At 58.3% G+C, this 12,300-nt stretch overlaps 1 protein-coding gene across 4 annotated transcripts in view; it reads left to right on the forward strand.

The window, feature by feature from the left end:
* The window catches only part of ITPR3 (inositol 1,4,5-trisphosphate receptor type 3), a 36,655-nt gene that overhangs the window by 10,811 nt on the left and 13,544 nt on the right, over window positions 1–12,300 (forward strand). For 3 of the 4 annotated variants that reach the window (XM_065698442.1, XM_065698438.1, XM_065698439.1), the window contains exons 4-32: window positions 938–1,024; window positions 1,186–1,344; window positions 1,472–1,570; window positions 1,681–1,764; window positions 2,413–2,559; window positions 2,861–2,956; window positions 3,952–4,002; window positions 4,561–4,703; window positions 4,794–4,893; window positions 5,162–5,322; window positions 5,962–6,103; window positions 6,298–6,459; window positions 6,582–6,754; window positions 6,863–6,982; window positions 7,118–7,300; window positions 7,385–7,636; window positions 7,905–8,049; window positions 8,213–8,360; window positions 8,639–8,835; window positions 8,978–9,107; window positions 9,356–9,413; window positions 9,618–9,783; window positions 9,923–10,087; window positions 10,293–10,361; window positions 10,539–10,664; window positions 10,793–10,915; window positions 11,072–11,272; window positions 11,589–11,840; window positions 11,931–12,056. In XM_065698442.1, coding sequence (XP_065554514.1) covers window positions 938–1,024; window positions 1,186–1,344; window positions 1,472–1,570; window positions 1,681–1,764; window positions 2,413–2,559; window positions 2,861–2,956; window positions 3,952–4,002; window positions 4,561–4,703; window positions 4,794–4,893; window positions 5,162–5,322; window positions 5,962–6,103; window positions 6,298–6,459; window positions 6,582–6,754; window positions 6,863–6,982; window positions 7,118–7,300; window positions 7,385–7,636; window positions 7,905–8,049; window positions 8,213–8,360; window positions 8,639–8,835; window positions 8,978–9,107; window positions 9,356–9,413; window positions 9,618–9,783; window positions 9,923–10,087; window positions 10,293–10,361; window positions 10,539–10,664; window positions 10,793–10,915; window positions 11,072–11,272; window positions 11,589–11,840; window positions 11,931–12,056 — 4,065 coding nt within the window. The remainder of the gene's footprint in view (window positions 1–937; window positions 1,025–1,185; window positions 1,345–1,471; window positions 1,571–1,680; window positions 1,765–2,412; window positions 2,560–2,860; window positions 2,957–3,951; window positions 4,003–4,560; window positions 4,704–4,793; window positions 4,894–5,161; window positions 5,323–5,961; window positions 6,104–6,297; window positions 6,460–6,581; window positions 6,755–6,862; window positions 6,983–7,117; window positions 7,301–7,384; window positions 7,637–7,904; window positions 8,050–8,212; window positions 8,361–8,638; window positions 8,836–8,977; window positions 9,108–9,355; window positions 9,414–9,617; window positions 9,784–9,922; window positions 10,088–10,292; window positions 10,362–10,538; window positions 10,665–10,792; window positions 10,916–11,071; window positions 11,273–11,588; window positions 11,841–11,930; window positions 12,057–12,300) is intronic. The other variant, XM_065698441.1, reaches the window with a different exon arrangement.

A 12,300-nucleotide genomic window follows, 5' to 3' on the forward strand; every position in this document is an offset into this window, starting at 1 on the left:
CTTGGCAGCAGGTTCGTTCCCTGATGGCAGCATCCACCACCATGGGGCTCACATCGCCCAGGGCTGCATGGGGATGGAGGGTTAGCTGGAGTGGTGGCAACATTCGAAAGAGCAAAGGGTTTGGACTGCCACAAGGGTGTCAAGTGCCTTCAGCATCCCCTGCTCAGGGAGGATGGGTAAGGGTTGATGCTCTCCCAGCTCCATCCCTCACCACCATTTCCCATCCCAGTCACTGGGCTGTGCCCAGGCTGGCGCCAGGGCTGTCAGCGCACCCTCGCCCTTCCCAGACAGATCCTGCCTTGCTCCATGCACGTCAGCATCGCTCCTCCAGCTGCCAGAGCCAGCACATGGAAAATCTCTGTGGTTTTGGAGAGAGGGGCTGCAAGCGGTGCTGAGCAATTCAACCTTGGGGGTGTCTTGATTGGTGGGGACCAATCCTGCCACATCTGCAGTGGGGCTGAGATGGGGGCCTCGGTCTCTGGCCTGTGCACAGAGTCCCCCTTTGGTGCTGCTCTGTAGAACCTGCTGGGGTTGTGATGGAATTTTGGTGCCATTTCGTCCCTGTCCTAAGTTTTAAGCCCTCAGTGTAAAGCTCACATGGACCTTACATAGGGAAGAAGCTGTTCCCTGTGAGGGTGCTGAGGCGCTGGCACAGGGTGCCCAGAGAAGCTGTGGCTGCCCCATCCCTGGCAGTGCTCAAGGCCAGGTTGGACACAGGGGCTTGGAGCAAGCTGCTCCAGTGGAAGGGGTCCCTGCCCGTGGCAGGGGTTGGAGCTGGAGGAGCTCTAAGGTCCCTTCCTACCCAAACCATTCCATGATTCTATGATTCATACAGCTGCTCAGGGCCACACCATGGTCCCGGCCTGAGCTTTTGGACGCTGAGGACCATATTGTAGCTCTGGCCTGTGCACTCAGCTCTTCTCCTTTCGGCATTCAGCACGCAGCCCAGATGGAGCAGAAGCAGAACGATACAGAGAACAAGAAGGTGCATGGGGATGTAGTGAAATACGGCAGTGTCATACAGGTACGGGCGCTCGCCCTCCCTTCTCTATGCTTGGATGAGGAGTCTGGGGGGGATGCGTGGATCCAGCACATGCAAGTTGGCTTGGGGAATGGCTTGTGGGGTCACCCCTGGGTACGACCCACCTGGGGCCTCGCAGCTCACCCCAGCGTGTGCCCCTCCAGCTCCTCCACATGAAGAGCAACAAGTACCTGACGGTGAACAAGCGGTTGCCAGCCCTGCTTGAGAAGAACGCCATGCGGGTGACTCTGGATGCCACCGGCAACGAGGGATCCTGGCTCTTCATCCAGCCCTTCTGGAAGCTGAGGAGCAACGGAGATAACGTGAGCGTGGGGCTGTGTCCTCAATGAAGAGGTGCCGAAGGCACCACGTGTGCTGCCAGCCAGTGCTCGACTCCTACTGTGCGCCCGGTCTCATCCTCGATCCTTCCTTTCCCATTTTCCTCCCCAGGTAGTTGTGGGAGACAAAGTCATCCTGAACCCTGTCAACGCCGGGCAGCCGCTGCACGCCAGCAACTATGAGCTCGCTGACAACGCTGGCTGCAAGGAGGTACAGGGAGGCTGGGCTGCCACGGCAGGGTCGGGCTTTTACGGCTTGCCTTGTTTCCTTTCCCGTTTTTCCCATCCCAGGGATCATGACCGTGTTCTCTTGCTCCCCAGGTGAACTCGGTCAATTGTAACACCAGCTGGAAAATCAACCTCTTCATGCAGTTCTGTGACCACATGGAGGAAGTGCTGAAAGGGGTAAGGAAGGAGAGCAGGACGTGTCAACAGGGGCAGAGGAAGGAGATCCGGCCTTGGATTCTCCCAGAGCTTAAGGTCCTCATCACCTGCAGAACTGAACAGCAAGTTCAGTGGCCAGTTTAGTACCTCCTGGCAGCAGGTACCCGGAGGGGCATGAAATTACTCTCTGCCTCATTGTATTGAGCTGGCTCCCGAGGACAACGCGAGGCACACACAGTGCCAGCCGTGGCTCCCGGCTGTGAGGATTCTCAGCTGCAGAGCCGTGCAGCAGGGCTGCCTGGGAAAGGAACTTTCCCTGTGGAGCTATTGTTAAGGGCTAAAGGCCTCCAGGAAGCAGCTGGATGGGTATTGATTGTTAGGATCTTACAGACCCCGGTCCCCAGGCGCCACACTTATCCCCAGCTTCCCGCATCCCCTGCATCCTCCTTCCCGGGGCGTTAATACCTTAAACACATCGACGAGCGGCGCTGCTCCCGAGGTGTACAGTGATGGGTTTGATGCCCAGGCTCCTGTGGTCCTGCCATGCCACGGAGCTCTGCTCTGGACCGTGTACAGGAGGGATCCCATCCCTTTGGGGGTCACAGGAGGAGATATTTTGGCTTGTTGGAGAGCCATGTCCCTGGATCTCACCACCGTGTCCTGGTCCAGGGGGATGTGGTGAGGCTCTTCCACGCCGAGCAGGAGAAGTTTCTCACCTGCGACGAGTACAAAGGCAAGCTGCACGTCTTCCTCCGCACCACCCTGAGGCAGTCGGCCACCTCGGCCACCAGCTCCAACGCCCTGTGGGAGGTGGAGGTGAGCAGCGAGGGCATGGAGCATGTGCCTATGGGCTTTTGGGGTGCCTCTGTGGGCTGTGGTGCTTTCACTGGGGGGGGGGGGGGGGTTGCTAGAAGCAATGTTTATTTCTACACCAGGCTCAAGCTCATCCATGCAGCTGATGGATGGGCGCTGGCGTCTGTCTGAGCTCCGCACCCCAAACTTATTTTGCTCACTGCCACCTTTGCAATAGGACAGGGCTCTGATCATTGCTGTGTTTGCCCTGGGTCAGTGGAGGCATCACCAGCATCCCAGCTGAGCTCTCCTCTGCTTCTCCCAGGTTGTCCACCACGACCCGTGCCGAGGGGGAGCCGGGCACTGGAATGGCTTGTACCGCTTCAAGCACCTCGCCACGGGCAACTACCTGGCAGCAGAGGTAAGGAGGGGAGCAGAGGGGTGCAGAAACCTGCCCTCAGGAGGCTGGCACGTCCCTGGCAGAGGCAGTGCCCATCCAGGGTTGATTCTGGTCCCGCTCCAGTTGGCTTCCAGGAGGCACTGGCACCGGGGCTGTGAGCATCATCGGCATGGACCTGTTTGCAGGATTAGGCTTTCCCACTGAACCCACACCCCATGGTGAAGGATTTGCTTGACAAAACTGCTGCTCCTGGCTCCCTCCTCTTCCAGCCCAGGGGCAGGAGGGGTGGATGGGGCTTTCCTCTATTTGCTTGCTCTAATACCACCTCCTGTGCAATGGAAGCAGGGGATACTCATCCTGCTGTCCTTGCCTAGGGAAAGTGTGGGCAAAATCTGGCCTGGAAACACCATTTGCCTTTTTTTTTTTTCGCTCCTGTTTTAAGTCCAGATCCAGACTTCCTGATAGAGGCACAAGGAAGTTTCTGCACTTAGATAATGTCGGTTTGACTCTAATGAGCTGCCACAACCAAGGGCTACCCCTGCTGCAGGGGAGCAGGGATGTACCGAGGGGTATCTCAGAGCTTCATGTGCAAGAGGTGCTCCCTAGCTGGAGAAGACAACCAAAGGCAGCCCAAGGGCCCCTTCCACTACTGCAGGGTGGAAAACAGCAAATACTGGGGCTCTGAAACAGCTGCTTTAAGCTAAAAGACACTCAGGTGACATCTGCAGAAGAAAGAAGATCCCAAATTGATCCCCATGCTGGGTTGGTCACTGAGACCTCAGGAGGGATTTACAGCAAGAGCTCATCTTGCTGCAGCGCAGAGCCCAGGTCTGCCTGTCCCACTGCTTGGGGATGGCAGTGCTGAGCATTGGGAATGGGTCCTGGCCTCCAGCCCCATCTGGGCAGGTTTCCTTTCTCGAGGGAGGCAGGAACAGAGCTAACACCCCGTGCTCAGGGTGGAGGGACCGAGTGGGAGGACTGATAGCTCTCTTTCATCTCCCTCTTTAACTTTTCAGGAAAACCCAAGTTATAAAGGAGACGTGGCTGAGCCCAAAGCAGCGCCCACGGTGAGCTGTGTGCAGCCTCGCTAGCAGAAACGCTGCCGCTGCCTGAAATCACGCCGTCTCTTTAGACTCTGCCTGAAAGCAGGGAAATGCCCCCAAAACTGAGCCTGCCTCCGGGCCAGTGCCCACGCTGTGCCACCAGGTCCTGCGTGGTGCTGAGGCTGCAGCCGGAGCCTGTCCCACTGTCCAGCCGAGCATCCCGTGCCCCAGGATAGCATCCCTGTGTCCCGTTTGTGAGAGCACCCTGCTGAAATCCATTGGAGGGCTCCCAGCCCATGCTGGATGCCCAGCCCATGGCAAAGTGCTGGTAGAAGAGAGATTTGGACTTTTAGGGTTTATTTTCTCTTTGCTGATGGAGAGGTTTGGACAAGGGGTGGCCTCGTAGCTCAGGTGCCTCCTGCCGTGCTTCTGCTCTCGTAGCCCCTCCGTGCTGCGAGGCTCAGCCCAGTGGCCAAGCCAGCGCTTCTGCTCTGAGCGTGTGTCCTGTGCTCTGTGTGTCCTGCGCTGTGTGTGCCCGGGGGCTGCGCTCACACCGTGCTCAGAGCCGCTTTCCCCGTGCAGGGGGGCAGTGGCCGGGCCAGCCGCAGGAACACGGGCGAGAAGATCAAATACCGGCTGGTGGCCGTGCCCCACGGCAACGACATCGCCTCCCTCTTCGAGCTGGACCCTACCACGCTGCAGAAGACGGACTCCTTCGTCCCAAGGTATGTTAAGCAAGCGTGTTCTTATGGGGTCTTTGCTGGGTGCTGGTGTCTGTGTGGGGACCGCTCACCAGGACACTGTGCCCTTGGCAGGAACTCCTACGTGAGGCTGCGCCACCTCTGCACCAACACCTGGATCCAGAGCACCAACGTGCCCATTGACATCGATGAGGAGAGGCCCATTCGCCTCATGGTACGGCATGGCTCCCTCCTCACTGTGCCCCAACAACTCTTGGCGTGCTCCTTCCCATGCAGGCTTGACCTAGGGACTGAAACACCCTCATAATCCAAGGGGGTGCCTGGACACCAGCCTAGCATCCATCCCAGTATCCCACAGCCCAGCCCAGCCCTTCTGATGGGGACAAGCGGGGTCATTGACTTCGCCCGGGTTGGCGGCAGATGGTGGGGATGTGCCTGGTGTTGCCCTGTCTCTGTGATGCTGCTTCCCTGTTGCTTCCCAGCTGGGCACATGCCCCACCAAAGAAGACAAAGAAGCTTTTGCCATCGTTTCTGTGCCGGTGTCTGAGATCCGGGACCTGGACTTTGCCAACGACGCCAGCTCGATGCTGGCCAATGTGGTGGAGAAGATGAACGAAGGCTTTCTCAGCCAGAACGACCGGAGGTAAGAAGCCATTCCCCTGGGAGATGGGGCCGTGCTGGGCTCCTCCGGGGGCTCTCCAGCATGGCTGCAGGATGCGGCCTCTGCCTGGGTCTTGGTGCCAGCGCTGTCTTGCTTTCCTGCCCACAACCTGAATCCACGCCTGCTTCTCCCAGGAGCCTGGCGAGGAAACCAGATAACGGCGCAGCCCTGCTCAGCCCCTCCTTTGCCGCTAGGCAAACATCCGAGGGGCTGAGAGCTGGCCCCACGACAGGGGCCGTGGGTTACTCACAGCATTATTTATAGGTGGGTGGGTTCTTGGTGCTTCCTGAGCAAACACAGATCCCTCATGGGACAGAGCGAGCTGCTTCCGCCCTGCCAGCCCGCCCCTATGGGTCCCACAGGGGTGACTAAGGGGGCAGAGGCGTTACATGCAAAATCCCTGGCGTGAATCAACAGCTCAGGCCCTGGCATTCACCCCGGCACATCTTAGTTTCCTTAGGAACCATAGGGGCTGTAAACCCTCCTGTTGCAGGGCACCATTAACCTCTACCGGGGAGGGGAGGACCAGCTCTTTGGTCCTCCAAAATGCGCTGGCATTATTGCAGGGACCCAAGTGTGGGTGCAGCCCCCTCAGCCCGCTTGCACCGTGTCCCTGTGCAGGTTCGTGATCCAGCTGCTGGAGGACTTGGTGTTTTTCGTCAGCGACGTCCCCAACAATGGCCAGAACGTGTTGGACATCGTGGTGACCAAACCCAACCGGGAGCGGCAGAAGCTGATGCGGGAGCAGAACATCCTGAAGCAGGTGAGTGGTCCTGGGGTCCTTCATCTGAGCAAGGCTGGGGTCCTGTGGAGATGCCCAGGGCCATACTGGAGGCCAGGGGTTTGGAAGACCCGATGGAGGAGGTCTCCCGCTCTATTGCCTCAGTGGTGCCCATCCATCCATGGGGGTGATGGTGTGGAGGGGACGCAGCTCTCATCATCTCTGCTTTTGGGCAGATCTTTGGGATACTGAAAGCCCCTTTCAAGGACAAGGGTGGGGAAGGGCCCCTGGTGCGGCTGGAAGAGCTTTCGGACCAGAAGAACGCTCCCTACCAGTACATGTTCCGGCTGTGCTACCGCGTGCTCCGGCATTCCCAGGAGGACTATCGCAAGAACCAGGTTCATCATGGGGAATGATGAGGGAAGACCCCAGGGGCTGCTGAGGTCTTGCTGGGGCATGGGGACATTGCCATGCTCCAACACTGAGCCCTGTGCGCTCACCACCTCTCCGCCCGCTCCAGGAGCACATTGCCAAGCAGTTTGGCATGATGCAGTCCCAGATCGGCTACGACATCCTCGCCGAGGACACCATCACGGCCCTGCTGCACAACAACCGCAAGCTGCTGGAGAAGCACATCACCAAGACGGAGGTGGAGACCTTCGTCAGCCTGGTGCGCAAGAACCGCGAGCCACGGTGCGTGTCCAATGGGCTTTGTGCTGCCTGGTGGGTGGCATGTGCCATGGCCAGAGGTGGAGAGTGCCCCCAGGGACCTGCTTTCACATTGAGCCTTCTGCTCTGCAGGTTTCTGGACTACCTCTCGGACCTGTGTGTGTCCAACCACATCGCCATCCCCGTCACGCAGGAGCTGATCTGCAAGTGCGTGCTGGACTCAAAGAACAGCGACATCCTCATCAAGACAGAGTGAGTAGCCAAGGGCAGAGGTTTCCCACATTTGGGGTCTGGTGCCTGGCCCTGCCTTGCACCAGTGGCCTGATAGAACCCCATCACCTCCCTGTCCACGGGAGCATCTCTAGTTTTACCTCTTTTCTGTCCCAGGCTGAGGCCGGTGAAGGAGATGTCCCAGACCCACGAGTACCTGAGCATCGAGTACTCAGAGGAGGAGGTCTGGCTCACCTGGACAGACAAGAACAATGACCACCACGAGAAAAGCATCCGGCAGCTGGCACAGGAGGCCCGGGCTGGCAATGCCCATGATGAGAACGTCCTCAGCTACTACAGGTGATGATCCCGTGGCATCTTCTCTCCACGTGAGGGTGCAAGGCTTGCATGGTCTCACAGCCTCTCCCCTTCATCTCTGCACAGGTACCAGCTGAAGCTCTTTGCCCGCATGTGCCTGGATCGCCAGTACCTGGCCATCAAGGAGATCTCCCAGCAGCTGGGGGTGGACCTGATCTTCCTCTGCATGGCAGATGAGATGCTGCCCTTCGATCTCCGGGCATCCTTCTGCCACCTCATGTTGCACGTGCACGTGGACAGGGACCCCCAGGAACTAGTGATGCCCGTGAAGTTTGCACGGCTCTGGACGGAGATCCCCACAGCCATCACCATCAAAGAGTGAGACACGAGTGGGGCTCACAGCAGCTTTGAGGGACAGGGCAGATGTCATCCAGTGTAGGGACTGGCTTGGCTTTAGCAGGGACTGGGAGGAGGGCATTTGTGGGGTGGCTTTGGTAGATCTCAGCCCTCAGAAGGAAGTGGGCTCCATCACAGTTGTGAGTATCACCTCCGGCTGTGATGGCTCAGCAGCTGCCTGCACAATGTTCCTTCCAGGCAGGCTGTAAGGATCTCACCCAGCTTCTCCCTAACTCATCTCCATTCGCAGCTACGACTCCAACCTCAACGTCTCGCGTGACGACAAGAAGAACAAGTTTGCCAGCACCATGGAGTTTGTGGAGGACTACCTCAACAACGTGGTGAGCGAGGCCGTGCCCTTCGCCAACGAGGAGAAGAACAAGCTCACCTTCGAGGTGCGAGTCCCGATGGTGTCACTGGCACGTTGCAGGATGCAACAGGGTTTGGCTATGACCGCCTCTTGATGGGGTGGCCGTGCTGGCATCCCTCTCCTTGGGTTTGTGTCTTCTGCTCAGCCCCGAGCACGGCGAGGGCTGGAGTTGCCTTGTCCTTCCCCAGGTCGTCAGTCTTGCCCACAACCTCATCTACTTCGGCTTCTACAGCTTCAGTGAGCTGCTGCGCCTGACGCGGACGCTGCTGGGCATCATCGACTGTGTCCAAAACCCCCAGCTGATGATGCAGGCGGTCTACAATGACGAGGTGACGGGTGAGTCCCTGCTCCATAACCAGCCATGGTCCTGCAGGAAGGTGTTTTCCATGGCCTGCCCACTGCTTTCCAGTTTTGGCTGCCCCTCTTTGCTGACACGAAGCTCTGGCTGGGTCTGACCTGGGAGACAGGAGGTGTTGAGCCCTCGGCCAGTCCCTCCTACTCGTTCTCTGATTAACATCTGCAGCATTTTCCAGTCTAAATGGGTCCTTTTGTTGGTCCTCTTTCACCTCCCTTTCCATCTGCATTAATTCTGCCCATTGTGGCTGCCTCTGCAGGGAAGAATGTGCGGAGGTCGATCCAGGGTGTTGGGCAGATGATGTCCACCATGGTGCTGAGCAGAAAACAGTCCATCTTCAGCCCCCCAAGCCTCAGTGCTGGGTCTGCCCCGGAGCAAGTGGACAGAGGGAGGAGCATTGAGAGCGAGAACATTGTGGTGATGGAGACCAAGCTGAAGATCCTGGAGATCTTGCAGGTTGGAGCCGGTGGGGAGGGAGAAGCTTTGTGGACCTGAGGGATGGGGTGGTGTGGGCAAGACATGGTTTTCTGATGCAGAGGACAGCTCGCATGAGCAGGGCACTCACTTTTGCTTTCATCATCTCCTTTGCTGCTGCCAGTTCATCCTGAACGTGCGGCTGGACTACAGGATTTCCTACCTGCTCTCTGTCTTCAAGAAGGAGTTTGTGGAGGTCTACCCCATGCAGGACAGCGCAGCCGATGGGACGGCTCCAGCCTTTGACTCCACAAGTAACTCTTCCACTTTGCTCCCGGTGCACCTTCAGCTCTGCAAACCCTGCAGGCTTGGGGGATGCAGGCGGTGGAGGTGATGGCTCCAGCAGCTCTCCACCCGCTGCCGCAGATGGGATGAGGTGTCCCGTGTCCTTTATGGATGCTCGGAGCAGGGCCCAGGGAGCTGGGTTGGTTCCTGCAGGACTCTGCCATTGCACAGGGATCGTGCTGGCCACCCCTTTCACCTCCCTTTCCTCTCCCTTCAGCTGCAGCCATGAACCTGGAGCGGATCGGCGAGCACGCAGAAGCCATGTTCGGTGTGGGGTGAGTCCCTGCCCCTCCGGTGCATAGTTAGCCTGGCCATAGGGCTCTTCCTCTCCTGTCCATACTGCCAAGGCTGAAGGCTGCAGGTGATGAGGAAGATGAGGCTCTAAAGGCTCATGCAGCTCTGCCCATCAGCCCCGAGGGGTGACTCTTTGCAAGCTCCCATGTGGCTGCTAACACCAAGCACTCTCGTCCTGGCTTCAGGAAGACGAGCAGCATGTTAGAGGTGGATGACGAGGGAGGGAGGATGTTTCTGCGGGTGCTGATCCACCTGACGATGCACGACTACCCACCGCTCATCTCCGGCTCCCTGCAGCTCCTCTTCAAGCACTTCAGTCAGAGGCAGGAGGTCTTGCACACCTTCAAACAGGTAACCCTTATGGGATGCTGCTCTGGAGCACCGCTAAGGCCACACACGTGGCTGTGGGTGCAGGACATGGGATGGGTCCTGGCCCCTTTCCTTGGGAGAGGAGAGGAATGGGGTTCATGCCCTGGGAATGTCGCTGCAGGTTCAGCTCCTGATCTCAGCCCAGGATGTTGAGAACTACAAAGTGATCAAGTCAGAGCTGGACAAACTGCGCACGATGGTGGAGAAATCGGAGCTCTGGGTGGACAAGAAGGGCAGCAGCAAAGGGGACAGCACAGTGGAGGGGAACAAGAAGGAGAAGAAGGAGGTGAGAGCCCTGATCCAGGCCCTGGGAACTGGAGGGGAGAGGATTGGGAGGCAGAGGTGCTGCTCACGTCAGCCCAAGTCCTCAATGGGCCATGCACTCCTTTCCATGGAAGAGGAGGGTCACGGAGGGTCCCATGGGGCATAATTTTGCCCCAGGCTTTGGAGAGGTGCAGTGGGACCCTGATGCTGTCTCTGTCCCCTTGCAGCTTGCTGCTGATGAAGAGGTCATTGCTCCGGGAGAGAAGAGCAGTGAGAACTATCAGATAGTCAAAGGGGTGAGTGAGACCAAGGCATGTCCCCAGGGCTGCCCTAGAGGCACGGTCAGTGGCATCCGCATGGGCTGGCACGAGTGCATGGACACAAAGGGAAGGGGATTTCCAAGCTCAGTGCTGGTGGCCATCCAATGGGCTCCAGGACTCAATTCCCCTCTGCCTTGGTCCTTCTCTCCTCAGATCCTGGAGCGGCTGAATAAGATGTGCGGGGTTGGAGAGCAAGTGCGCAAGAAGCAGCAGCGCCTTCTGAAGAACATGGATGCCCACAAAGTGATGCTGGATCTGCTGCAGATCCCTTATGAGAAGGTGGGTGGGGGCACAAGCTGGCTGGTCCTGAAGTGCCCAGGACAAGGGGTTGTGTCCTGCTGGTCAGCCTGATGCTGCTCTCCATCCCTCGATGACTCTGGCTTTGTCTCTTCTCTGCCCTCCCTCAGGGTGATGCCAAGATGATGGAGATCCTGAAGTTCACCCACCAGTTCCTGCAGAAGTTTTGTGCTGGCAACCAGGAAAACCAGGCCCTGCTGCACAAACACCTCAACCTGTTCCTGACCCCGGGGGTAAGGAGAGGGACCAAAGGGTGGTCGCAGGCAGCGAATTCAGCATCTCTCCTGGGGCTGGGAGCACGAGATACCAAAGCCAAGAGGAGGTGGTGGGAGAAGATGGAGATTGTTCCCCACAACCCCTTTTCCTCACCTTGCTCCTTTGTCCCACAGCTCCTGGAGGCTGAGACGATGCAGCACATCTTCCTCAACAACTACCAGCTCTGCTCGGAGATCAACGAGACGGTGCCGCAGCACTTCATCCACTGCGTGGCCACGCACGGCCGCCACGTGCAGTACCTCGACTTCCTGCACACCATCATCAAGGCGGAGGGCAAGTACGTCAAGAAGTGCCAGGACATGATCATGACCGAGGTGAGCACCTCTCCCCGCAGCCTGTGGGGCATCCGCATGGCGTGTAGCAGGGTCTGGGTGCTGGGAGGTGCACAGTTGGCTTCTTCCTGCAGTAAGAAACATCTCCAGGAGCTTAATGCATGGTCCGAGAGCCAGTAACCAGTTTGGAGTCTCGGAAGCTGTGATTTTGGGTTTCACTGCAAATGCCTGCTTTTCCTTGTAAATGCACCCGTCCTTTTGCCTTTCCCCGCTGCTGCTTCTCCTCACCCTGTCTTCTGCCTCGTGAGGTTTCTGACCCTCCTTCCCTGGAGCAGTGACCACTGACCCTTCCCTGCAGCTCACCAACGCTGGGGACGATGTGGTGGTTTTCTACAACGACAAAGCTTCGCTGGCAACCCTGCTGGAGATGATGACAGCAGCCAGGGACGGGGTGGAGGAGAACAGCCCGCTCATGTACCACATCTCACTGGTGGACCTGCTGGCTGCCTGCGCCGAGGGCAAGAACGTCTACACGGAGATCAAGTGCACGTCCCTGCTGCCCTTGGAGGACGTGGTGCGGGTGGTGACCCACGAGGACTGCATCACGGAGGTACAGGGTGCCCAGCAAGGAGGTGCCAGTGGCTTTGCACTGGTTGGCTTCTCCTGATGGTGCCCCTGCTCCCTGCCTCCCTCCTCGCAGGTGAAGATGGCCTACGTGAACTTCGTCAATCACTGCTATGTGGACACGGAGGTGGAGATGAAGGAGATCTACACCAGCAACCACATCTGGACTCTCTTTGAGAACTTCACCCTGGACATGGCCCGGGTGCGTGGGGAGCGTTGGGTGGGAGGCACACAGCGGCTGCTGTATTGGATGGATGGGGAGAGGTTGATGTCAGTGGGGCATGGGCACCGTGGGGACTTGTGTAGCTGCCACATGAGGGGTTGGGGAGCAGTCAGGGCTCTCTGGTATAGACCCAGGAGCTGTGTGAACTTCCACATCCATCAGCAAGGTCCCAGCAGTGCTGTATGCCAGCAGCACCGAGCCAGGACACTTTGCTTACCCTGGT

The sequence above is a fragment of the Lathamus discolor genome, chromosome 19 (genome assembly GCF_037157495.1).
Source record: "Lathamus discolor isolate bLatDis1 chromosome 19, bLatDis1.hap1, whole genome shotgun sequence".
In the NCBI taxonomy this organism is placed as follows: Eukaryota; Metazoa; Chordata; class Aves; order Psittaciformes; family Psittacidae; genus Lathamus; species Lathamus discolor.